The following is a 26,718-nucleotide window of genomic DNA, read 5'->3' as shown; positions in this document are numbered from 1 at the left end:
ACAGGAGTTGTGGGTTCGATTCTTGTGACCCCTTTCTTTCTCGGTGTGGGTCTGTGTTCTGTGTGTTTCTCCTGGGCCAGTGGTGTGCCTGTTTTCCTGTTGACAGGTTAGGGAGAAGTTGTATAGTTAGTTTGTCCTTGTGATGTTAGTGTTGTAACTTGTGACATTTGTTGGCATTTTGGGATTTAGGTTTTTGGTGTGTATAAGGTTGAGAGAGGTGTTTAACAGAAATCTTTTAAACCCGGTACTCTTTTATTTCTAGATATTTTGGGATAATTGATAAGGTTGTGGTTAGGGTTGTGTTATTTTGCTGTGTATTCAGCTCCAGGTGTTTCAGATTTATTTCCTTTAAAATGTGAACTGTGTCTAACTGCGGCATAAGATTTCCAAAACATTTGTGTGGTGTTTGAAATGTGATTGGGAGATTGCAGTATTGCCTCATTGAGTTTTGTTTCAGTAGTTTGAAACCACAAGGATAGATACCGACATATTGTCATTGAGGGTAAATGTCTCTTTCAGATTATATATGAGTTTAACTCCTTCATTATTGGAGAAACCATAACAAACAGTTCATGTACCTGTTGGCATTGTAGTTTTTGTGTGAAAGTGACTGCATTGATATCCACTTACTCCCCTGCTTAGCGTAATGTGTATTGCTTAAGGAAAAGGGGGAGCGGGGGGAGGGTGGGGGAATAATTTTTTTGTAAAAGAGCATAGTCTCCAGAGACATGGGAGTCTGTTACAGATTTTTTGTGTGATTTTTCCTGTGGTTTTCCCCTGTCAGCCATCCCAACGGAACTCCAGGATTCGTCTTTGCAGTGGTCCTCGTTCCCCTTCTGCCCTGTACATCCCAAATTCCCTCACACCCACTCCTTCCTCTGACCTGCCTTCTTCAAACACCCTCACCCATTGTCCCTCGTCCCATGTTACCCTCTCCGATTCTGCAGACATGCGACTTAAGCAGGTTCATTAACACTGGCCTTCAATGGACGAGCCTGAATTTGGTTCAAGTGAACTGACATTATCAAACAGAACTGGTGCCAGAGTTTCTAAATTTATTTTTGTGTTAACTATGCTGTGGTATTATCTGACTGAGAATGGTACTGCAGTTAAAGGGTTAAACTTGTGTGAACTTTCTGTCTCTGTGTTTTGTGTTGTCGGGGTGTTAGTTAGTCTGGGAAGGTGCGGGGGTTCATGGGCAACCCCTTATGGGTTGTGACAGAAGGCGTTTCCCTGATTTTGTCCAGTTATTGTCTTTGGGCTACATTTTACATGCATGTGTATGTGTGTGTGTGAGGGTGTGTGTGTGTAACTCATTGTTCCATCTCTCTGTTTTCACCAGAAAACGTGCATGACTGGAAAACATTGAAAAAAGTGAAACTTGTTGTTCAGCACAATGTTTCTCTCGCTGCCAGGCCTTACCTGGACTCGCTACGAGGTTACCAGGAACAGTGCGACACGGTGCTGGGGGAAGTCACCCAGTGTGTCGACTACCTGCACCAGCTGCACCAGCAGTACATCAATGTGTCCACCAAGACCAACGCCCTGCATGACGAGTGTGAACACCTGCTGGCAGAACAGGTATGATGATGTATTGCTTTTTTAGGTATGATGTAGTATCGCTTTTTTTGTTTTGTTTTGTTTGTTTCCTACAACAGATTTCTGGGATGCTTTTCCTAGGGAGAGCATGTCACCACAGAGCAGTGCCTCCAATATTTCTTCTTTTTTTACTGTCTGGAAGTTTATTTGTTTTCCTTTCAAGGTTGTGTACATTGTAAATGGAGAGAGTTATCACTCGTAATGTGCAAAATTTAACCAGTTCGTAGCCAGAGAATTTTGTAAAATAAAAAAAAGTGCTCTCCCCTTGCCAGGGAATTTTGAGGATTTGGGGGTAATAAATCACAAAAGATTCTAGCACAAAAGCTATTGGCGATACAGAAAGAAAGTAAATATTTTTTGTGAAGGAAAGTGAGTATTGATTCTGCATCTGGGCTTTTTTTGTCCAATTAGGTTGATTGTAGATAACTGTTCAGGTATGCAAAATCACGTTTAACTACACATAGTTTACTGTGACCCACTAGTGCAGACTCAGGCAGGGAGTCGGATTCCTGTCCTGTGCAAACTACTATCCGCCAGTGCAGAGAAAACGAAAGTAGCTACGGCCTGTAACCTCCCGGAAGTAGGTTACCTCCCCTCTGTATCCCTGACAAGCTTCCTCTTTTTCCGGCAAAAAATCTTGACTCCTGATCCTGTGCTCTTCATACAGCTAAGTTTTTTTCGTATTTCTGTCTGTCTGTCAATTCTTTGACTCTCATGTTTTACAACAAAAAATTCCATTTCCACCTCTACATAATGACATCCATAAAGAAAAGAAACAAAATGCAGCTAGAAATAGCGTGCCAGATTGTCAGATTATACCTGTAGAAGAAATTAAAACAGGCTATAAATTCAGAAAAAAACAAATCACAGCTCGTGCGGACATGTAAGTAAATCACTGTCCCAACAATGACAAAGGTGGGTAAAGTTAACGTAAAATGTCGATCACGGTCTCAGAAACTGAGCTGGCAAGCTTTTTGACAGCAAAGAACGTTTGCAAGTGAGAGGGTGAAGTTCTTTGATGACATTCACTCCTTTCAAGTTGCACGTGGGCCGATTAAAGTGTCTGCTGTGCATCCGGCTTGCTACCTCTTCAAACAAGTCATCCATCTGATTCAGTGAAAAAAAAGCGCTAAAAACAAAAAACACGTGTTTCACGTCCAGTATAGGTTCAGCCATGCGTTTCATGAAAATCGTGGAGCATTGGACATTGTCAATTTCCTACAGCCTGCATTGAGATATGAGTACACTCTTCCCAAAAGCCACGTCCCCTTGATGACCTCTGGCTGACATTTGACCTATGGTCTTACATCACTCCTCTCCCTCTCCTCCCCTTCTTCCAACACTGGCTACACATATTCTGTCAGTCACAGCCACTTGTTTAAAAACCATTGAATTACCATCCAGTGGGCTGTCAGTTTCATCACTGTCGTCGTCAGTAACCTTCGTTTTCAAACCAGTCATCGGACAGAGATCCTTCTCCATCGCGAAAGCTGTCCATTATCACAAGCAGAGCTTTCAAAATTGTGTAAATCTGCAGACTGTGACTATTTGCTTTACTGGACACATTTTTCAATGCCTTTTTTTGCACATGATGCAACCCCCTTTTCTATGTACGCATCATGTGGTCAGTTAGCAAATTATTATTGAGTAGAAAGGGGTCCTCTGCCTGATGTAGGTTCATTTAAATAGTATTTCTATAGTCCAGACACATTAAACTAACTGTTCAGAGTCTGTTTATGTGAATTGAACCAAACTCCAATGAACGAGAAATCGGAACATATGCAGGAGTCAGTGGACGTCTTATAAGCACTATGACAATACTTTTTGGAGGACGTCAGTTGACGTCTTATAGGCACTCTACTGGTTAAAAGAAGTCACACCCTCCCCCTCATTTATATGCATCATACAAGGTAAAGTTGAACTAGGTGCATCTTTAATTTTTTTTTTTTCTTAAATTGAAAAACACTTTTTTTTTTCTGAGGGACAGAGGCAGGGAGGTCCAGACTGTGGTTGCAAAGACATAGAAAGATTTTTTGCCAAAGGTTTCAAGGTAGGACAGAGGAACTGTCAGCAGAGAGATGTCAGATGAGCGCAGCAACCTAGAAGGATAGTATAGATGGAGAAGATCTGAAAGAAATTAGTGCTGAAAGTGTGTTGAGAGATGAGGAGTCTGTGATTAGTGCTAAAATTGTTTTCAAAAATAAGGTGTCTGTAATTAGTGCTAAAAGTGTGTTCAGAGATGAGGAGCCTGTGATTAGTGCTAAAATTGTTTTAAAAGATAAGGTATCTGTAATTAGTGCTAAAAGTGTGTTGAGAGATGAGGAGTCTGTGATTAGTGCTATTTTTTTTTTTTAATAAGGTGTCTGTAATTAGTGCTAAAAGTCTGTTCAGAGATAAGGAGTCTATGATTAGTGCTAAAATTGTTTTAAAAAATAAGGTGTATGTAATTAGTGCTAAAAGTCTGTTCAGAGATGCGGAGTCTGTAATTTGTGCTAAAAGTGTGTTCAGAAATAAGGTGTCTGTAATTAGTGCTAAAAGTGTGTTCAGAGATAAAGAGTCTGTAATTAGTGCTAAAAGTGTTTTCAGAAATAAGGTGTCTGTAATTAGTGCTAAAAGTGTGTTCAGAGATAAAGAGGCTGTAATTAGTGCTAAAAGTGTTTTCAGAAATAAGGTGTCTGTAATTAGTGTTAAAAGTGTGTTCAGAGATAAAGAGTCTCTAATTAGTGCTAAAAGTGTTTTCAGAAATAAGGTGTCTGTAATTAGTGCTAAAAGTGTGTTCAGAGATAAAGAGTCTGTAATTCGTGCTAACAGTGCTTTCAGAAATAAGGTGTCTGTAATTTGTGCTAAAAGTGCGTTCAGAGATAAAGAGTCTGTAATTAGTGTTAAAAGTGTATTCAGAAATAAGGTGTCTGTAATTAGTGCTAAAAGTGTGTTCAGAGATAAAGAGTCTGTAATTAGTGCTAACAGTGTGTTCAGAAATAAGGTGTCTGTAATTAGTGCTAAAAGTGGGTTCAGAGATAAAGAGTCTGTAATTAGTGCTGAAAGTGTTTTCAGAAATAAGGTGTCTGTAATTAGTGCTAAAAGTGTGTTCAGAGATATAGAGTCTGTAATTAGTGCTAACAGTGTGTTCAGAAATAAGGTGTCTGTAATTAGTGCTAAAAGTGGGTTCAGAGATAAAGAGTCTGTAATTAGTGCTAAAAAAGTGTTCAGAAATAAGGTGTCTGTGTAATTTATGCTAAAAGTGTGTTCAGGGATAAAGAGTCTGTAATTAGTGCTAAAAAAGTGTTCAGAAATAAGGTGTCTGTGTAATTTATGCTAAAAGTGTGTTCAGGGATAAAGAGTCTGTAATTAGTGCTAAAAGTGTGTTCAGAGATAATTAGTCAGTAATTAGTGCAGTTCTGATGAATGCCTTGAGAGTTGAGGATCTGACCTGGAATGCTGTAAAACATGTTGACACTTGTTCACACTATCCTTGATTGTTGTTGTTTTGTTGTTTTTCTGTTTGTTACAGACACGTCTGATGAACGCAGCAGAGAGTGTCAGTAACAAACTGTCGTATTTCAATGAGTATGACACAATCAACACGGTTAGTGTACCTCCTGTGTAACAAGTATTGCTTTGTATTTTTTGTGTGATGGTAAATATTGTTTTGTATTTTTGTGCGATAGTTAAGTAGATAGTGAGTGTCTTGAAAAGTTACGTGTGTTTGTATTGGGGAGGAGGGGGTTGGGGGGGGGAGGGGCTAGAGGTTTGAGGCTTTTTTACTTTTTTTCGTTGTTGATATATCTGTATTTGCATTATTCATATGCTAAAATGGTGTATTTCCAAGAGTGATTGAGAATGAGGATTTTTATGTGTGTTTGTTTTGTTTGGACTTTGTGAGTGTTTTGTTGTATCTATGTAGTTTGTGTGGACTTATTACCTTGTGGGTTTCTCTTTAATCATTGTATTATATACAAAGTCATAACCATGTACTTCTTTTTCTCTACACAGGTGTGTGTTTGTGTGTGAATGTGTGTGCACATTTAATGTATAATTTGACAGTGTTCTATAAAATGAATGCTGTCTGACAGAAAAGGCCTCCAAAAAAACAACTATGAGCTTTGAGGTCTTGAGAGAGTATAATGTTGATAGCTGCATCATCAACATGTGCAGAAATTGTCACGGGAAGCTCTGTCGGTGACCAACGAATCCTTTGTTCCCATGCTGTCTCGCATGGACGAGTGCATCCACTACTTACGAACAAACGTAAGTTGGATTTTTTTTCTTCTTTCCTTACTTTTCTTTTCTTTTCTTCTTTTGGCAGTGAAGAATGTGTGTGTGTGTGTGTGTGTGTGTGTGTTTGTCTGTTTTTGTAAAGCACCTACAGCCCAATTTAGAGAATAGGTGCAATACAAGTTTGCTAGGTTATTATCATTATCATTATTATTCATGCAACACTCTTTTACATCCTCATTTTCTCAGTGACAGCAACATAATGTCAGGCACCTCTCAGTCAGACTGGTATTTGTATTACATTTTGTTACAGCCTATTTCTCTATGTGAAATTTAGGCTGCTCTCCCAACATTGCAGTCGCTTTTGTTTACCTATTGCCATTTTTTTTTCTACAGAATTTTGCCAGGGACAATCCTTTTGTTGCCATGTTTTTTGTTGTGGTGGGGTTGTTTTTTTTTTAATGTTCGCAAAGTGCATGCTACACCCGGGACCTCAGTTTATCATCTCAACAGAATGACTAGCGTCCAGACCATCACTCAAGGTCCAGTGGAAGGGGGGAAATAAAGATCTGACTGTGCATGTTGTGCTGCAGCCTCGCTACAAGGAGTCTGAGGTGTACCTGATCCGATTCAGCCAGTGTCTGTCCCGGGCACTAAACCACATCAAGACCTACGTCAGCAACATCCTCACCAGCGCCACACAGCAAGTGCAGCCTAAGAAGGTATCATGCTCTTCTTTTTGGCTCACATGTGTGTTAACATGCAATGTGAGTTTGTGTAGTGACACACTGTTTTAGTTTTCTGTGTGTGTGTGTGTGTTTGTGGTGGGGGTGGGTGGGAGGATGTGTTTGTGTGTGTGTGTATGTGTCGCCATGTGTGTATGTGTGTGCACTTAACTACATCAACCAATCAAGACCTACGTCGGCAACATTCTCAACAGCGCCACTCAGCAAGTGCAGCCAAAGAAGGTGTGATGCTCTTGTTTAGCTTGTGTCTATCTTTACATACAGTGTGAGTTTGTGGAGTGACTCAAAGTTTTAGTTTTCTGTGTGTGTGCGTGGTGGATGGGTGTGTTTGTGTGTGTGTTTTTGTGTGTATGTGTTGCTGTGTATGTGTGTGCACTGAACTACATCAACCAATCAAGACCTACGTCGGCAACATTCTCACCAGCAAGCGCAGTCAAAGAAGGTGTGATGCTCTTGTTTAGCTTGTGTCTGTGTTTACATACAGTGTGAGTTTGTGGAGTGACTCAAAGTTTTAGTTTTCTGTGTGTGTGCGTGGTGGATGGGTGTGTTAGTGTGTGTGTTTTTGTGTGTATGTGTTGCTGTGTATGTGTGTGCACTGAACTACATCAAGACCTACATCAGCAACATTCTCACCAGCGCCATGCAGCAGGTACAGGATAAAAAGGTATCATGCTCTTTTTTGACTTATGTGTGTGTGTTCATATACAATGAGAGTCTATGTAATGACACACTGTCGGTTTTCTGTGTGTGTCCATGTGTGTGTGTGTAGGGGGGAGCAAGGGGAGGGGAGGGTATGTGTACATGTGTGTTTGTGTCGCTGTGTGTGTGCGTGTGTGCATGTGTGTCTTTTCTTCATGTCTGTGTGCATGTGTGTGTGTGTGTATGTCCATAGTAAATTTGACAGATTAATTTACTCTGGAATTTCTTTGTCAATACAGAATTTGACAAAATGATTATAATTATATTGAAGGGAAGGGCACAAGTTGTAAAGGAGCCTTTTTTTTAAAATCTGTTTTTTTAAAGTCAGGTTATTTTAATATCTTTGTTATTCACAAAGCTTGGCACTTTTTTTTCTGACATACTGACACACTGATTTAAGTAAGTCATTTCTTTTTCTTTTCTTTTTATAGTTCAACTGGGAACTTCTACTTGGTATGGAAGTTACATGAGTGTATACATCTGCCAGCAGGAGCAACATTATAAAAATTAACTGTAAAGGCCATAGATATTTTCAGTGTATAACTGGATGGTTTGTTGAAACAAGCACTTGTCTTCCTATTCCTCAGGATGCCCCGAACATGGCTGACAATGCCTTCACCTTGTTCTATGGAAAGTTCAGGGCCAATGCTCCCAGAGTCAAACCCCTCACAGAACAGCTGGAGCTGCGGCTGGACAAAGGCCCGGAGTGAGTGTTCTGTTTGTGCGTGTATGTTGTGATTTTGTTTGGCCAGCTCTTAGATTTGTGATGTTTGAGAACTTATGTCATCCCATTATGAAAATGTGAAAAATATGTGGTGGTTCTGCTCGCAGTTGGTATCTTCATAACTCTTTCACTGCCACAGGTGACTTAAGGCGACTAGACAGTGCAAGGCCATAAGTGACTTTAGTTGTTGAAAGGACCATTTTTTCTTCTTCTTCTTATTCTGCGTTCATGGGCTGCAACTCCCACGTTCAGTCATATGCACACAAGTGGGCTTTTACGTGTATGACCGTTTTTACCCCGCCATGTAGGCAGCCATACTCCGTTTTTGGAGGTGCGCATGCTGGGTATGTTCTTGTTTCCATAACCCACCGAACACTGACATGGATTACAGGATCTTTAACATGCGTATTTGATCTTCTGCTTGCATATACACACGAAGGGGGTTCAGGCACTAGCAGGTCTGCACATATGTTGACCTGGGAGATCGTTAAAATCTCCACCCTTTACCCACCAGGCGCCGTCACCATGATTCGAACCCGGGACCCTCAGATTGACAGTCCCAACGCTTTAACCACTGGGCTATTGCGCCCGTCAACCATTTTTTCACACTGTAACAAAGTTTGACAGCTATAGCCAATTTCTGCGCAATAGAACAGTGACTAGAGTTAGTTTCAAGTGAATAAGTCCATTGTGTTTCCACATGAACTGAAGCCTGTGACTGAGAGCTTCCAGTCTGAAATATTTGGTGCTGGGGAGTGCTTTTCACACAGAAACTTGGTGGTGAAAGAGATGATAGGATTGCAAGTTCAGCTTAGGTATGCATATGTCAGTATTGTCAGAACTGGAAAGTTAGAAAGGCCAGATATGAAATGGCAGGCTGTCATGGTGATGAAGAACCACCTCAAGAACTGCACTGAAAACACTTTAAGCAGTGACGAACAGGATGCATACGGAACTCCGCCAAAGGCAAAATCAGCTCAAGTGTCGTTTTTAGCCATGTGACAAGCTCAGAGCTTTTAGATATTGTATTCCCAGGCGTGGAGTTCTATACTTTTAGTTTGTTCTTTATTTTTGTTTGATAATTTTTTCATATATTTTTTTATTGACTTATTGATTGTTTGTTTATTTATGTATTTATTTATTTATTTATTTATTTATTCATATTATGTTTAGAATGGAGGTGAAGAATGATATACAGCTATACTGTTGCTGACGAGCCGGTTTTCTCACCTGGCCAGGTATCAGCAGGTGTTGGGCGACCTGCACATGTGTTACTTCACTCAGCGGCAGTTGTTGCTGACTCCCAGCATCACCACCACCATCACAGACCTGGCCACCAAACATTCCCGTGACCACTGCGCCCTGGTGAGAGCACAGACCATTTTGCTTTATTAACTTAAACAGTGGAAATTATCTGCTGTGGCGTAAGAAACACCAACAGTTACATTTTGGATAACTTAAACAGTAGAAACTGTCTGCTGTGATGTGAGAAACACCAACAGTTACATTTTGGATAACTTATACAGTGGAAGTTAACTGCTGTGGCGTAAGAAACACCAACAGTTACATTTTGGATAACTCAAATGGTAGAAACTATATGCTGTGATGTAAGAAACACCAACAGTTACATTTTGGATAACTCAAACAGTAGAAACTATATGCTGTGATGTAAGAAATACCAACAGTTACATTTTGGATAACTCAAACCGTAGAAACTATCTGCTGTGACGTAAGAAACACCAACAGTTATATTTTGGATAACTCAAACAGTAGAAACTATCTGCTGTGATGTAAGAACGCAGTTGATTATGCTTTGGATCATCTAAACAGTAAAAATTATCTGCTATGGCGTAAGAACACAAACAATTATGTTATAGATCATATAAACAATGGATATTATCTGCTGTTATGTAAGAACATTAATAGTTATGCTTTGGATCATATAGACAGTGGAGATTATTTGCTGTGACTTAAGAACAAAAATGATTATATTTTGGATCATGTAAACTGTGGAAATTATCTGTTGTAATGTAAGAGCACCAGTGACTGTGTACTTGGATGATTTAAACTGTAGAAACTATCTGCTGAGAAATAAGAACACAGTTCATTACATTTTGGATCATCTAAACAGTTAAAAATTATCTTCTGTGATGTAAGAACAGAAACGATTTTGTTTTGGATCATGTAAACATTGGAAATTGACTGCGGTGACGTAAGAACACAAATTATGTTTTATTTGCTTACATGATGTACATTTGTCCAGATTGGTTCTGAAAACACATGTATGTGTGTGGGTGTGTGTGTGTGCATTTGTTTGTCTGTGGATGTATGTGTGTGGGTGTATGTATGCGCTTGCTCACGTGTGTGTGTGTTTGTGTTTGTGTTAATTATACTGATGTTTCATCTTCCCCTGCACCGTCCCTCAGATGCGCAGTGGTTGTGCCTTCATGGTCCATGTGTGTGAGGATGAATACCAGCTCTTCTTCAACTTCTTCTCCAAACCTACCACAGGCCTAGAGTGAGGGGACATTATTCCTTTCTTTCTGTCTCTGTCTCTGTCTCTCTCTCTATCTCACTATCTCACATTGTGTCTCTGTCTGTCAGTGTCTGTGTGTGTGTGTGTGTGTCTGTCTGTCTGTCTGTCTTTTTCCTTCCATCTTTTCTTTTTAACCTTTTTCTTATATTTTCAACTAAAGAAAGCACTGGTCATTGCATTCTACAAATATATATATTTTTTTCTTGTGATCAGATGACAGATAATTTTCTAGTAGAGCATGAACCTGAAAGATCACTGAAGATCACTGTTAGTGTATGAAAGATCACTGAAGTTATGTAACCATTGCTGAGGTATTGCTGTTGGTAATATGTTGTTTAATGCCTGCTTTGGTTTATGGGTATGTGGAAGTAACCTCCTCTTTTTCTTTTTTTTTTTTTTATTTTTTTTTTAATGTGCAGTGCCATGTTGGAAGGACTGTGTACACACCTGTATGACGTGTTCAGACCGCTCATCATCCACATCCAGCACCTGGAGACCCTGGCAGAGCTGTGCAGCATCCTGAAGATAGAGATGATGGAGGAACACGTGCAGCAGAACCGTAAGTGCCAAGTTTCAGTTTCAATCTCTCAAGGAGGCATCACTGTGTTCGTACAGATCACCACCTCTTCTAGGCAGATACCTGACCAGCAGCACAACCATCGGGCTTTGTCAGACCTTGAGTGCATGCTTGTATGTTTGTGTGCCTGTTAGTGGATTTCTTCTATAGAATTTTGCCAGAGGACAACACTCTCGTTGTCATGGGTTCTTTTCAGTGCATCAAATGCGTTCTGCACATGGGACCTCGGTTTATCATTTCATCTGAATGAGTAGACGCTCAGTTTGATTTTCCAGTCAAACTTTGGAGAAAGGGCGAGAGTGGGATTCGAACCCACACCCTCACAGACTCTCTGTATTGTCAGCTGAGCGTCTTAACCATTCTGCCACCTTCCTCCTTATAACTAAAAGTGCCAAGCAATCTATAATCAGAAAAATAAGTTGTGGAGTGATATAGAGATGATGGAGGAATATGTTCAGCAGAACCATAAGTGCCAAGCTGATGATTGAATGTCATTTTAAATACCCTTTCGCATACCCAATTCTTCTATTTGAAGCTAGTAAAGAGTCTTCATGTCTGCAAGTGCCAAGCAATCTGTAATCAGAGGGTGGAGATTTGTGGTATGTTCAACAGAACCATAAGTATCAGGAAGTCTGTAATTAGAGGGTGGAGATTTGTGGCATGTTCAACAGAACTGTAAGTGCCAAGCAATCCATAATCAGAGGGCGGGGATTCGTGGCATGTTCAGCAGAACTGTAAGTGCCAAGCAATTCATAATCAGAGGGTGGAGATTTGTGGCATGTTCAACAGAACCATAAGTATCAGGCAGTCTGTAATCAGAGGGTGGAGATTCGTGGCATGTTCAACAGAACTGTAAATGCCAAGCAATTCATAATCAGAGGGTGGAGATTCGTGGCATGTTCAGCAGAACTGTAAATGCCAAGCAATCCGTAATCAGAGGGCGGAGATTTGTGGCATGTTCAACAGAACTGTAAATGCCAAGCAATCCGTAATCAGAGGGCGGAGATTTGTGGCATGTTCAACAGAACTGTAAATGCCAAGCAATCCGTAATCAGAGGGTGGAGATTCGTGGCATGTTCAATAGAACTGTAAATGCCAAGCAATTCATAATCAGAGGGTGGAGATTCGTGGCATGTTCAGCAGAACTGTAAATGCCAAGCAATCCGTAATCAGAGGGTGGAGATTTGTGGCATGTTCTACAGAACTGTAAATGCCAAGCAATCCGTAATCACAGGGCGGAGATTTGTGGGATGTTCAGCAGAACTGTAAGTGCCAAGCAATCCATAATCAGAGGGCAGAGATTTGTGGCATGTTCAACAGAACTGTAAGTGCCAAGCAATCCATAATCAGAGGGTGGAGATTTGTGGCATGTTCAACAGAACTGTAAGTGCCAAGCAATCCATAATCAGAGGGTGGAGATTTGTGGCATGTTCAACAGAACTGTAAGTGCCAAGCAATCCGTAATCAGAGGGTGGAGATTCGTGGCATGTTCAATAGAACTGTAAATGCCAAGCAATTCATAATCAGAGGGTGGAGATTCGTGGCATGTTCAGCATAACTGTAAATGCCAAGCAATCCGTAATCAGAGGGCGGAGGTTTGTGGCATGTTCTACAGAACTGTAAATGCCAAGCAATCCGTAATCACAGGGCGGAGATTTGTGGGATGTTCAGCAGAACTGTAAGTGCCAAGCAATCCATAATCAGAGGGCAGAGATTTGTGGCATGTTCAACAGAACTGTAAGTGCCAAGCAATCCATAATCAGAGGGTGGAGATTTGTGGCATGTTCAGCAGAACTGTAAGTGCCAAGCAATTCATAATCAGAGGGTGGAGATTCGTGGCATGTTCAGCAGAACTGTAAGTGCCAAGCAATCCGTAATCAGAGGGCGGAGATTTGTGGCATGTTCAACAGAACTGTAAATGCCAAGCAATCCGTAATCAGAGGGTGGAGATTTAACTCTATGGAGACGTAGTTAAATAGTTCATGTAGTTTTGCTGCAACAGGCTATTTTGGTCATATTTGAAAAATTCAACACTAGAAAGTTTACTATCTCTTCTTTTAAGATTTTAAAACGCTAGCCAGGGGGACAAAGGGGACGTTACCTACTTCCGGGAGGTTATCGGCCGTAGTTCTCTCATTTTCTCCGCATAGGCGGATAGTAGTTTGCACAGGACAGGAATGTCAGACCCCTGCCGGAGTCTGCACTAGTTGGGTCACGGTAAGTATGTTATTTAAACGTAATTTTAGATAGAAAATTTCCTTTTTTCATTACATGTTGCTAAATATTTGTTAAAAATATTTTAAATTATGTCACTAAATACTGAAAAACAGAAAAATTGTAAAAATAGGTATACTGTACTCAGCAGGCATGTCACATCCATCAGCTAATCCACACAGAAGAATAAGATGAATTTTTCACACAGTAAAGTTCCCTAATTCTCATGAATCCATTTGAAGTCATATGTTGCACAACAAACTGTTAAAAAAAAAAATAAAACAAAAGATCACAACACTGAAAAAACAGAAAACGCAAAACCCTACAAAACCATCACTTCAAAAAAAAAATCTATTTACACATTTCTGCTGCAGCTAGATAATTACTTGCTGTAGTCCTTGACTGTATGAAACACATCAAAACATGGAACAGCACAGAGGGGCACTTTACACTGTTTGCACATGATTGTGATGGATTTTTTTTTTTTTTTTTTTTTTTTTTTTTTTTTTTTTTTTTTTTTTGCGTTTTTCAGTTGTTGACATGATGCTCCTTGTGCTTTCAGTTTGGCATAACACACCTTGCACCCTCTCTGTGTTTTCCTGGTCTGCTGCTCCTTGGTGGGTGGAATGTTAGCAGGCCAGTGATTGCCTGGCCTCAGTCTCCCCATGTCTGCTCCTGTGTTTGGCAGATCTCATCCTCATGCGTGTAAAGTGTTTTGAAAAAAAGAAGAGGAAAAGAAGAAAAACTTTTGCATGTATTGCAAAAAAAAGGGCAAAAAAGCAAATGCAAAATAAATATCAGTAATATTACACAGCATATACACATGCATAATAATTCAGGAGTGACAGTATAAATAACACACATGCACAGACACCCCCATGCATAATACACTGACACACCCATTGCACAGACACACCCCCACACAATTTGATAAGTGCACACACAGAAAATGATAATTTTCATTAATCTATACAAATTATTCATTAAAAATTGTAAAAAAAAAACCAAAAAACCTACATTATTTACACAAGAAATAAATTAGCAACAATATCAAATTGTAAACACACTCACCTCAACAGGATTGGGCATGTCTGGAAAGTCAGTGAGAGTCCTGGGGTCCCAGTGAAAGGGGGAGCCAGTGGGAAGTCTGTCAGGTCTTTTACCCACTCATACATGTATTCTTGTTCCTCATCGTCAATATCTACAGTCATCAAGTCATCTTGTCTTGCAGTATGGCCATCACTTGTGTCACTGTCGATTTCTGTCTCAGCGTCGTAGGGGTCAGTCAGCAAAGTTTCGTCATCACTTTCAAAATCATCATCTGGTACTAACTGAATGTCATCATCATCAGAAAAATCATCAGAGAATTCGTTTTTTTTTGGTTGTCTTTTTTCCCTTTTCTTTCTTTTTTTGGGGTATTGTTTCAAACTGGATTGTTTTTGTTTTGTTTTAAATTTCTCATTAAATGACAACTTTGATTTCAGAGTTGTTGTTTTTTTAAGCCAGTATGTATCAAGGATTTGAAGACCATTTAGTTATTCTGAAAAATTATGTTTTGTTGAAGGTGGCAGAATAGTGTGCCAATACAAAAAGTCTGTGAGGGTCTGGGTTCAAATCTGACTCTCCCCTTTTCTCCCAAGTTTGACTGGAAAATCATACTGTCTGGTCATTTGGATGAAACGATAACTGAGGTCCCATGTTCAGCATGCACAAGGCGCACTGTACTGAAAAAGAACCCATGGCAATGAGAATGTTGTCCTCTGGCAAAATTCTGTTGAAGAAATCCACTCTGATATGTACACAAAATTATGCATGTACTCAAGGCCTCCTTGAGTGGTGATAAAAAACTCTGAAAAATACGATTGTCTTTAAAAAAAAAAGAAGGAAAAAGGGCAGCACAATTTATGTTTCTGGTATTTATGTTTGTTTGTGTGTTGACAGCCAAAGAACTGCAGGCATTTGAGACAATCTGCAGGCAGATGTTACAGGACGTGCAGGAGCGACTGGTGTACCGCACATACATCTACATTCGCTCTGACATTCTGCAGTACACCGCAGCTCCCGGGGATCTGGCTTACCCAGAAAAGCTGGAGATGATGGAGGTAGGGGTGTGTCATCTGTTGGTTATGTGCGGTTCAAGTGTTTACTGTGTTGCTTCATTATACTCCAGATGAGAGTTAAGTTAATTTGTACCGTTGTTACTTCTCCTGTGGACCTGGTACGAGTATTCACATACCAATACTACTATTCTAATTTTGTTTTTTCTTGGCTGGGACAATTGGGGTTCTAGACTGAGCTGTTTACAGATTCCAGAAGCATGTAAACAAATCTTTGTTTGACCGATGAAATCAACAGTTCTCCATTGATATTCGCCGTTGTAGCTGACAGCCCTGCTAATACTGCAGTGGTCTCATATAGTGCTGGTCCAGGGGAGTTAAGCAGGCATGTAGCTGTGGGGTAGAATGAGTTAATCGAATGTAGAAATCTTTTCTGATGGCCACTGGAACATTTTTTTTGGGGGGGTAGGGGGAAATACTGGTTCCCAGTCAAGTCATTGTCACTATTCCCACTAGTCCTCATTCACTCTCCCTGCCAGAGCCCAAGTGACAATCTGAAGACAAGACAAGACAAGACAAAGTTCTTTATCACCAAGGGCAATAGATAAGCACGGGTGTTGTTGTTTTTTTTTAATCCAGTCCCTGCCCTGAGTAGGGTCTACACTGCTCAATACTATATAGTAGAAGGTATAAGCATGATGGTGTGTGTGTGTGTGTGTCTGTGTGAGTGTGTGTGTGCGTGTGTGTGTGTGTATATATATATATATATATATATATATATATATATATATATATATGAGAAAAAGCGTATCTAGGGGTTTGCCCAAACACAGTCACACCTTGAGAAACTGAAAGTGGAACTCCCTTCCCTTCTTGACTGCACTCTGTTGCCAGTGTTTTCCTGCAGAAAAAAAAAAAAAAAAACGGGACCAAGGTGATGACAACAGTGATACTTATCGGGCATTTGGGGACTTATGTCTTTGAATTTATTTGATTATTGTGTCTGTATGGTTCATACCATACCAATCAGTTGGAATCCACAGACTTACAAAATGGTTGTGACATGAGAGAATACATGCCGCATCAGTTGATGTTGTAGGTTTAGCAGGTGTTATTTTTTCTCCATGTTCTTTTTTTTTTTTTTTTTTAATCTAACTTCAGTGGACTGTTTATTTTATTTCTGTTTGTATGTTTATTTTATTTTATAGAATTTAGGAAATGATATTTGTCCATATTTGTGGATATGATAGTGCCTGTTTTGTTGAAATGTGTCCAGTATTGATTCAGAAGATAATTGCTCTGGGACATGATTTATTTTATTTCATTTCTTTCTTTCTTTCTTTCTTGCTTTATCTATTTATCTATTTATTTATCTATTTGTTTATTTGTTTGTTTATTTTTTTTCTTTTGCTATTTATGTATTTATTTATAAGTTATTTATTCTGTGTGTGTGTGTTGTTGTTTTTTAGGGGGGTTTGCATTCATGCGCACATTTTTGCAGAGCATTGCAGAGAGCCTGAAGAAAGGGAAGCCACCCAGGCTGACCCATTCACGCACCCCCTCCAACGCCTCCAGCACCAGTGCAGAGGTCGCTCAGCTGACTTCAGATGGCACCACTGGTGCTGATGTTTCCCAGTCGGCAGCGACCAACGCAGAGGGGGACAATGGAGTTGTGGGCCCTGGGGCGGCTGGGCACGAGTGTTGAGACACAGCTGACTGAAGTGCCTCTAGACAGAAGTGAGTGTCTCGGACTGTTGCTTTGGTATCTTTTCCTTGTGCGTGTGTGGTTGGAGGGGGCCCGGGGGAGTGAGGGGGGGAGGGGGAGGGGGGGGGTTCTGGTCTACCATCTTTTCCCGAAACACATTTGACTGAAGTGCCTCTGCACGGAAGTGGGTGTCTCTGACTGTTGTTTTGGAATCTTTTCCTTGTGTGCTTGTAAATATGTGTGTGTGGATGTGTTTGTGTTCTCTTGTCTACCATATTTTACCAGAAAAGTGTATCTGATGATCGCCCAAAGGCAGCTGTCAGTCAACTCTACCCAGGTAGAAAGCCTGTTGTGCAAATGACTCTGTAAAACGCTTAGAGCTTGTTAAGCAGGAGGTGGATTGACAGGTGTTTTTTAAGCAGGAGGTGGGTATTATGACAGGTGCTTGTTAAGCAGGAGGTGGATATTATGACAGGTGCTTGTTAAGCAGGAGATGGACATTATGACAGGTGTTCATTAAGCAGGACATGGATATTATGACAGGTGTTTGTTAAACAAGACATGGATATTATGACAGGTGTTTGTTAAACAGGACATGGATATTATGACAGGTGTTTGTTAAACAGGACATGGATATTATGACAGGTGTTTGTTAAACAGGACATGGATATTATGACAGGTGTTTGTTGAGCAGGAGGTGGATATTATGGCAGGTGTTTGTTAAACAGGACATGAATATTATGACAGTTGTTTGTTAAGCAGGACATGGATATTATGACAGGTGTTTATTGAACAGGACATGAATATTATGACAGGTGTTTGTTAAACAGGACATGGATATTATGACAGGTGTTTGTTAAACAGGATATGGATATTATGACAGGTGTTTGTTAAACAGGACATGGATATTATGACAGGTGTTTGTTGAGCAGGAGGTGGATATTATGGCAGGTGTTTGTTAAACAGGACATGAATATTATGACAGGTGTTTGTTAAGCATGCAGTGCAGACAGTGAGTGCTGTCTGGCGTGTGTGCAGGTGTGGAGGGACCGGTCAGCAACATGCCCATGTCACCAGCCGACCTGCACGGCATGTGGTTCCCTACCGTGCGTCGCACCCTCGTCACCCTCTCCAAGCTCTATCGCTGCATAGATGTAAGTGAGCATTGTGCAGCCATAAGTACACCTTTCCAAGCTATGTCACTGTATAGACGTAAGTGAGCATTGTGCAACCATAACTACACCCTTTCCAAGCTCTATTGCTGCATAGATGTAAATGAGCATTGTACAACCATAACAACACCCTTTCCAAGCTCTGTCACTGGATAGATGTAAATGAGCATTGTGCAGCCATAAGTACACCTTTCCAAGCTATGTCACTGTATAGATGTAAGTGGGTATTGTGCAATCATAACTACACCCTTTCCAAGCTCTGTCGCTGCATAGATGTAAATGAGCATTGTGCAACCATAACTACACCCTTTCCAAGCTATGTCACTGTATAGATGTAAATGAGCATTGTACAACCATAACTACACCCTTTTCAAGCTCTGTCGCTGCATAGATGTAAATGAGCATTGTGCAGCCATAACTACACCCTTTCCAAGCTGTAAAAATCGCTGTTCAGATGTAAACAAGCACTGTACAACCATAACTGCACCCTTTTTTAAGCTGTATGGATGTAAACAAGCACTGTACAACCATAACTGCACCCTTTTTAAAGCTGTATGGATGTAAACAAGCACTGTATAACCATAACTGCACCCTTTTTTAAGCTTTATGGATGTAAACAAGCACTGTACAACTAAACTGTACTCTTTCCAAGCTCTATAGGTATGGTGCACCCTTTCCAAGCTCTATAGATATGGTGCACCCTTTCTAAGCTGTATAGATGTAAGCAGGCATTGTACAACCATAACTACACTCTTTCTCTGGACAGACATAAGCAAGCACTGTACGGCCACAGCTGGTTTGCTGGTATGTTTTGTAGGCAGTTGAAGATGAGGTCTTACATATGTCTTCTCATTTCCAGGAGCATGAATGTTCTGACGGAGTGTGAGCTGAATGATTTTGTGCAGCTTCTTCAAAACGAGCATTTCCAGTATAAGATATGTAATATCAAACAGTGCCATATTGGTCATTCAGATGAGACGATAAACCGAGGTCCCGTGTGCAGCATGCACTTGGCGCATGTAAAAGAACACACGGCAACAAAAGGGTTGTTCCTGGCAAAATTCTGTAGAAAAATCCACTTCGATAGGAAAAACAAATAAAATTGCATGCAGGAAAGAATACAAAAAAATGGGTGGCGCTGTAGTATAGCGACGCGCTCTCACTGGGGAGAGCAGCCCGAATCTCACACAGAGAAATCTGTTGTGATAAAAAGAAATACAGATACAGATATTCTCAGAAACTGGAAAGCTGCACAGTCTTTCTCCATTTTTAAAGTTTTGGTTTTCATTATTCCTTGGTATCCAACTGAAATGAAGGAGTAAAACTAAATCAATAAAAATGTTCAGTGAAAGGATATGGCTAGATCTATAGAAAACCAAAGTCCGGTGAAACCAGGGTGAGACATCATTTTGGTAACACAAAAAGGTGTACACAGTCCATTTAGTGGCTACCACTGGTCATCCACTGCATCCGTTTCCATCTCCAGTCGTCTTGACCTCGTCTTGCCACTGGATACAGATGGTCTCGGACAAGAGAGTGAGGTCGACGGTGCGCAACTCCTCCTCACTATAAACAAAGTCATCGCGCAAGTCATCAGTCATCAGTGGCTACCACACACTGTCTGCTTTGATGGCAATCCAACTGTGTCCCTCTGTTGCACTGATTTCTTTTATTTGCATTGATCTCTGCCTTATGCTGATTGTTTTGTCTTTCAGAAAACCACATTCCAGGGTCTGTCCCAAGAAGCACTACAAGCATGTGTGGAATCCCTGAAGAATGCCAGAGATGGAATCACAAAGAGAAAGGTGAGGTTCTGGTCTTCTTTTTTTTTTCTTCTTCTTCTTTTTCTTTTCTTCTTTTGTGGCCTGAGATATTCTGAACAGCCGGGTGTAAAGGGGAGCCGGTTCTTATCAATATGTGTGTAGCTTAATCCTGGCTAAAATGAATATTAGACGTTTTGTGCCAGGGCTTTTGTCTTGCTTTTGATCATTGACTCACATGTATACACAGAGTGAGCCCCTCTGTGAAACCCTGTTTCTGTTGTATGTGTATCCGTCTGTCTGTCTTCCTGTCTGTGTGTGTGTGTTTGTAGGTATGTGTGTGTGTGTCTGTGGAAGTTCAACATAGGTATTTCACAATAATGGCAAGTGATAAAGAAACCAAACTGGTCAGGTTGGTAGATATTGATATAACTTATTTAGTCATCACCATTATGAAAACACTGCTCATGGGAGAAAGTCATGAATCTCGATAAATGTTTCAGCAACACGAGTCTGTGCTAATGCTTTGTGTTTTGGTTGTCTTTGTGTGTGTATTTGCATGCGTATGTGGTGAACTTTAACAAATTCATTTCTTCTGGAAATACTCTCTCTGTAAACATGAAATTTTAATTAAACATAGAAAAAAAAACTTTTTGATCATACCAGGGACAAGTTATTAGTCTACCAGATTAACTGTATTTTTGGATCATGAATGGTTTATTTCATTTAGCCTCCAGATTACAAGATGTAATTGGGTTATTCCTGTTCATTGCTGGTATATTTGGTTTAGGTTTAAAGATGGCATGACATGCTGTTTCTTGTCTGCAGTTACAGGAAAAGAAAAAAAATACTCTTGACAGAACACACACAATAACATATCCATACAACTGATGTGCTTACTGCTTACAAATATTTTTAAAAGGGTACTGATTTAACTAGAATGGACACAAACTGTTCTAGTCAAAGGTAGCCATCTTGCCTGTAAAGTCTTGTCAGTGTCAGAATCATGCATTTAATCAATAATCTGTGGTAACATTTTATTAAAAGGAGATGAAGGAGGACATTAACTCTTAGAAAGATTTGTGCAAAGACCTCTTTACTTACTGCATAATGTCTCCAAACAGCCATTAAAAATCAACAAATCTGAATTTTAGGCCAGTGTCAATCAACTCTCAAGTCACTCTACACATGCATGTATTAATGTCTTTCAAGTACACAAACAGCTGTCAAATTCTGCCATTATTTGGAGAGAAGCAGTCCAGAGTTTTTTGTTTTCACAAATTATGACAATGACCAGCCTGTCTGAAAGAGTTGGATTTATCCTGAGTGATGATCATGTATATTAGGCCGAAAATTGTCTTCAATGATATTGTTACAAATGGCATGCTGAAAACAGTGTGTTTGAAAGTTTGATAGATCCGTATTATGATTGTAATGCTATCAAATGCTGATCAGTGTAGACTGCTTAAGATAGAACTGTTCTACTTCCAGCACGTTTGGTTCAGCGAGATCTCATATATGATGGTGTGCAAACATTGTGGTGATAGCCTTGAGATGGCCTTAGTGGTCAGCGAGGCTATAGGCACCATAATTTGATTTGACTCCTGAGAAACTGAAAGTGAAACTACTGTGCAGACTGCTCTGGACGGTCAGCTGTTCATCATCAAACACCTGTTGATCCTGCGAGAACAGATCGCCCCCTTCCAGGCAGACTTCTCCATCCGAGAGACGCACCTGGACTTCAGCAAAATCAAAGGTAATAATGCTGACAGGGGTTTGCTTACAAGTGTTTGTGTGTGTGTGTGTGTGTGTGTGAGTTTGTGTTTTTGCTTGCATTTGCACAGGAAGCCGAAGGAACGGGTAGTTACTACAAGGCTGGCTACTGTTGTAATCATGGTGGTGGACAAGATGTTTTTGCATGTGTGTTCCTTTTTGTGCATGTTATTGGAGGAAGCCGGGAGTGGGGGTTGGGGGGGGGGGGAAGAGAAGGGAAGAAAGAAGAAAACAAGGGGGTGTGTTTTTTCATGTGTTAACCTTTACACCACTTTTCTGTTTGTCAGCCTGCACTATATGTACAGCTCAAGACTATCGTAGCACTGATGGTGTGCAGCTGTGAACCGATTTTCTTGCGTCATTGACTGGGACACACAGAAACAGTTGTTGGCTGGGACATACAAAAACACTCCTTTGTTCTGTTTCTAATTCAATCAATGAATGGCAAATTCACATTCTTGTATTCTACCCCTATTCTTTTTTCTTTCTCTTTTTCAGAGATGCGCTAACAGTTGCACAGAGGGCAATAGGAAGTGTTTCTCATTCATTGTTATAAACCGAATATGTTAGACACAGTGGCACAGTGACCGTCAATACAACTACACTGTTTTAATGATAGTTTTTGTGCATTATTTGCCAGGTGAGCAGGCAAAGAAGCAAATATGGTGAACACGTTTCACCCTGTTGGAAGCCGTGATTCATTTCCTTTTCTGACCCTTGCAACACTATTCTTTACTAAAAGTTCAGCGTCCATTGTACTCTTTCATGCTGAACACTGAGCCAATATATTCATTCAAGAATCAACTGGACAATTCTACAAAATTCTTACTATTTTTAGAGAGTTTGACGAATAAGAAAAATGTAAATGAAGCGTCGAACCTTGACCAACGTCTCTAACAAAATATGTTATGAAACAAAGAAGGGACTGCTTATAAGCTTCAGTGCTTGTTTTGTCCCTAACCTACTACTACCACCACTACTGCTACTACTACTACTACTACTACTACTACTACTACTACAACTACTACTTCTACTACTACTAAAGTCCAAAATATTTGTACCATCTTAGACCAGATGCCTTTCCAACCTGCTCATCCTGATCCTCAATTCAACGGCACTCCTCTCCATTCCTTTAAACCATTGACTGAAACAGAAGTCCATGAAATCCTGAAAGAAATGACAATAAAATCCTGTGAGCTTGATCCTATACCAGCCTCTATCTTTTCCCAGTGTGTCTCACAGCTTCTCACCACAATCACCAATATTGTGAACTCATCCATTCTCAATGGAACATTTCCATCCACTTTCAAAACAGCAATCATCCAGCCTCTTCTGAAGAAACCCAACCTTGACTTAAACATTTTGAAAAATTATTGACCAGTTTCTAACCTTCCATTCCTGTCCAAACTCCTTGAAAAAGCTGTCCTGAAGCAGCTCAACAACCACTTTTGTTTCAACAATTTCATCCACCCATTTCAGTCTGCCTATCGTGCTGACCACAGCACCTGAAACCACTCTCCTTCACATCCTGAATAATCTACTGCTAGCGTCTGACTCAAGACAGATTTCCCTTCACACTCTTCTCAAATTGTCAGCTGCCTTTGACAGGATAGACCATTCAATCCTTCTTTTCCGTCTTCGTTTTACATTTAGTATCAACGGCACTGTTCTTAACTGGTTCAAATCTTATCTCACCGATCGATTCCAGTCTGTCAACTAATTGTTGATAATTTCCAGTCTGAACCCGTTAAAATCGAACATGGAGTCCCACAGGGATCTGTTTAAGGCCCAGTGCTCTTCACACTGTACACTGCTCATCTTGCTGAAATTATCAGCTGCCATAATGTCAGTCATCATTCTTATGTTGATGACACTCAACTCCAGAAGAGTCGTACCCCTAAAAAATTGTGGTTGCTTTTGCAAGAAACACCCAACTGCTTCCTGGACATACAAAACTGGATGATTCTAAATAAGTTACAATTGAACGCGGACAAAACTGAAGCAGTGATAATAGGATCTAAACAAAAACTGTCTTCCATCACAACTGACACAATCAAACTTGGCAGTACATCCATCCCTCTTTCCAGTTCTGTCAGGAACCTCAGTGTTGTCCTTGACAACACACTGTCCATGCAAAAATTTATCAGTCAGACATGTCAATCCTGCTACTGTCAATTGCGGCGCATCAGTTCCGCCCGGAAATATCTGTCTACTGACGCAACATCTAGACTTGTTGTTTCTCTCATTCTCTCTTGCCTTGACTACTGTAACTCTCTATTGTCTGGTTTGCCTGCTTCATCCATTCAGTCCCTTCAGTGCATACAAAACTCTGCTGCCTGACTCGTCCTCAGAAAGAAGAGATCTGACCATATCACTCCTCTTTTACAACATCTCCACTGTCTCCCTGTCTCACACAGAATAAAGTACAAGATCAGCACTCTATGTTAAAAATGTATTCACAAATCTGCCCCTTCCTATCTCTGTGGCTGCCTTCACCTCTACACTCCATCTCGCTCTCTACAATCGGCTTCGGATCCGCTATGTTTACGCATACCCAGATTCAAACACTCGACTGTTGGCCGCCATTTTTTCTCTGTCTCTGGACCTGACAATTGGAATGAACTTCCTCTTTCACTTCGTCAGGTCTCTGCACTCAGCTCTTTCAGGTCTAGCCTTAAAACCCACCTCTTCCCAAAATAGCCTCCCTTCCCTGCCTCTTCCTTTTCTTCAGTTTCTCCAGTTTTAGAGTTATGCATGCATGTGATTGACTGGTGCGAAAGCGCTTTGATTTGTCTCTGCATAAGATTCAGTGATACATAAATGTCATTATTATTATTATTATTACTGTATTCTTTCCTGTTCACCATCAGCAGCAAAGTGATTGTCAGGCAAATAAAGTCATGATTATGTTCACTATCAGCAACAAAGTGATTGTCAGGCAAATAAAGTCATGATTATGTTCACGATAACAACTAAAGTGCTTACATGAAGCGCATTTATATGATAAGTTTGGTGATGATCGTAATGAGTTGCTTTAAACTGTTTTTTTTGTGTGTTTTTTTCAATTTGCTCTGAAAATAGTGGTGTGTGAAGGCTGTAATGATTCAAGTTTCAAGGGAAGAAATACTTGTTTCTCTGGGCATCAGGTGAAGAAGGGCAATACAAAAAGCGACTGTGTCAGTGAGGTCAGCTTCACATGACACCAGTTACAAATTGCATTGCTGAAAGTGAAAGGGTTCATCAATTGAAAATGTTAAATGCTTACTGTTCTGTGTTTACATAGATGCTTTGAGTATGGGTCATATGTATATGCATGTGCATCTGCTGATTATGATAATGCTGAATCCTTTTGGAATGATCTTTAATCCCCATTGGTTTGTTGTGCATTAGGATGTTTCATGCAGTATACTGACAGTCCAACTGTATGCAAAAGCTCAGTCTGATGGTTGACTGACTATATGTTGTGATGCTATTGATTTTGTTTAGCTGTCGTTCAGACAGGTAGTTATAGTTGATCTGCTTGCTGTAATACCTGGAATAATTGTGATGAGGATGGTGTATTTTTTAGAGTCTGTATGCTTTGATCTGGAGGTCTGTGTAAGAACAATAAAATTCCAATCTGTTTTGTTCCATGTGTAGCCAAGCGCTCAGCTCAGGCTTCAAAATAATGCTTCACACAAGCTGAAAGCCGTGCTATAGCAGACGCCCTTTTTCGCAACTAACTTGCCTGTCTTCAACGGCTCACACAGAATGTGTGACGCCATTCCTGGTTTGATGCAAAGCCCATTCTAAACCTATTCTCTAAACATCTATTAAATCAAGTCTCTGTATCGTCACTGTAATATTTGTTGTGCTTACACACACACTTAAATCAGTTAGAAGCATGCTTGATTTTAGTTTAATCGTTCATCAGTGTAAAGATTTCAACTGACGCTGAGCTTACATCATTTTGTCCTTGCCACACAACCACTCCATCTACTAGTATCGCTGTACGCGATTGGGTGAGCTGACATCTATGTTTCTGACGACAATAACTTATTAAATATGTCTTTTGTTGGATCAGTAAACTGCAAGTATTATATACTGGCAGAATCGTTGCAATTCCATCTTTAAATCTATTCCATTTATGTTTGCCTATGTTAAACTGATTTAATGCAGTTTGTAATTTTCAGTGATGAGCTCGCTAAAACTGACCCTTTTCAGGTGACTTAAATTAAGATTATAAATTCATCTTAAATAATCAACGCTTCATTTTATACTCATTAGAAAGTAGGTGTTGAGCTCTTTCTTTTGCGACTTATCCGACATAAATCAGTTCAGGAATCATTTAGAAATCTATCATTGAACACCCTGAAACAAACACAATAATCAGATTTAGCCTGATTGGGGATGATTCGCTTCACGGGCCACACTAGCATCAGTGCAGTTTGCTAAACTTGCATAAATTGACGGAGTGGGTGATCATCTGGTCACTTTTCACCTGGCCAGTCATCTGACCAGAGCCGCTCTCTCTCTCTCTTTTGCTGTGTCGCAAGCAGTGTGTGTTGTGTGTGTGTGTGTGTTCCCACAATGGCTGGTGCCATTGCCATATCGCTGGCACTGTTTTCCTCTTCTTCTCATCTCTTATATCTTCTTATAACTATTATAAATAAAACAATAGAAAAACCCCTTTGTGACTGGCCTCTGTATGTTCCTGGCCTGTGCGCAGGGATTCTTTGCTATCCTTTATTTCAGTCAATCATTCATTTAGTTCTTTTGTACCGTTCCCTTATATACCACTCAGGTACTCGGCTACACATGTAAATGGTAAAGTATTGTATGCAAGCAAATATTGAACAAGAAAACAAATATATACTGCTTTTTATGCTCCTTTTCTTTCATTTTTTTTTTCATACTGTGAATAAGGTGCTCAGTGTTTGTCCAGCACAAGCTGCTGGACAG

The 26,718-nt window shown here is 40.2% G+C and overlaps 1 protein-coding gene across 1 annotated transcript in view; it reads left to right on the top strand.

Moving 5' to 3' along the window:
• Nucleotides 1-26,718, top strand: part of LOC143289176 (conserved oligomeric Golgi complex subunit 3-like) — a 53,349-nt gene that overhangs the window by 4,546 nt on the left and 22,085 nt on the right. Inside the window, exons 4-17 of the mRNA XM_076598101.1 lie at nucleotides 1,416-1,581; nucleotides 5,111-5,185; nucleotides 5,755-5,847; nucleotides 6,408-6,536; nucleotides 7,847-7,965; nucleotides 9,222-9,348; nucleotides 10,410-10,501; nucleotides 10,939-11,078; nucleotides 15,252-15,412; nucleotides 16,869-17,036; nucleotides 17,074-17,104; nucleotides 18,111-18,226; nucleotides 19,960-20,049; nucleotides 21,640-21,760. Coding sequence (XP_076454216.1) covers nucleotides 1,416-1,581; nucleotides 5,111-5,185; nucleotides 5,755-5,847; nucleotides 6,408-6,536; nucleotides 7,847-7,965; nucleotides 9,222-9,348; nucleotides 10,410-10,501; nucleotides 10,939-11,078; nucleotides 15,252-15,412; nucleotides 16,869-17,036; nucleotides 17,074-17,104; nucleotides 18,111-18,226; nucleotides 19,960-20,049; nucleotides 21,640-21,760 — 1,628 coding nt within the window. The remainder of the gene's footprint in view (nucleotides 1-1,415; nucleotides 1,582-5,110; nucleotides 5,186-5,754; nucleotides 5,848-6,407; nucleotides 6,537-7,846; nucleotides 7,966-9,221; nucleotides 9,349-10,409; nucleotides 10,502-10,938; nucleotides 11,079-15,251; nucleotides 15,413-16,868; nucleotides 17,037-17,073; nucleotides 17,105-18,110; nucleotides 18,227-19,959; nucleotides 20,050-21,639; nucleotides 21,761-26,718) is intronic.

The sequence above is a fragment of the Babylonia areolata genome, chromosome 13 (genome assembly GCF_041734735.1).
Source record: "Babylonia areolata isolate BAREFJ2019XMU chromosome 13, ASM4173473v1, whole genome shotgun sequence".
In the NCBI taxonomy this organism is placed as follows: Eukaryota; Metazoa; Mollusca; class Gastropoda; order Neogastropoda; family Buccinidae; genus Babylonia; species Babylonia areolata.
The sequence above is the reverse complement of the archived record's forward strand: the minus strand, read 5'-3'. Positions and strand labels throughout refer to the sequence as shown.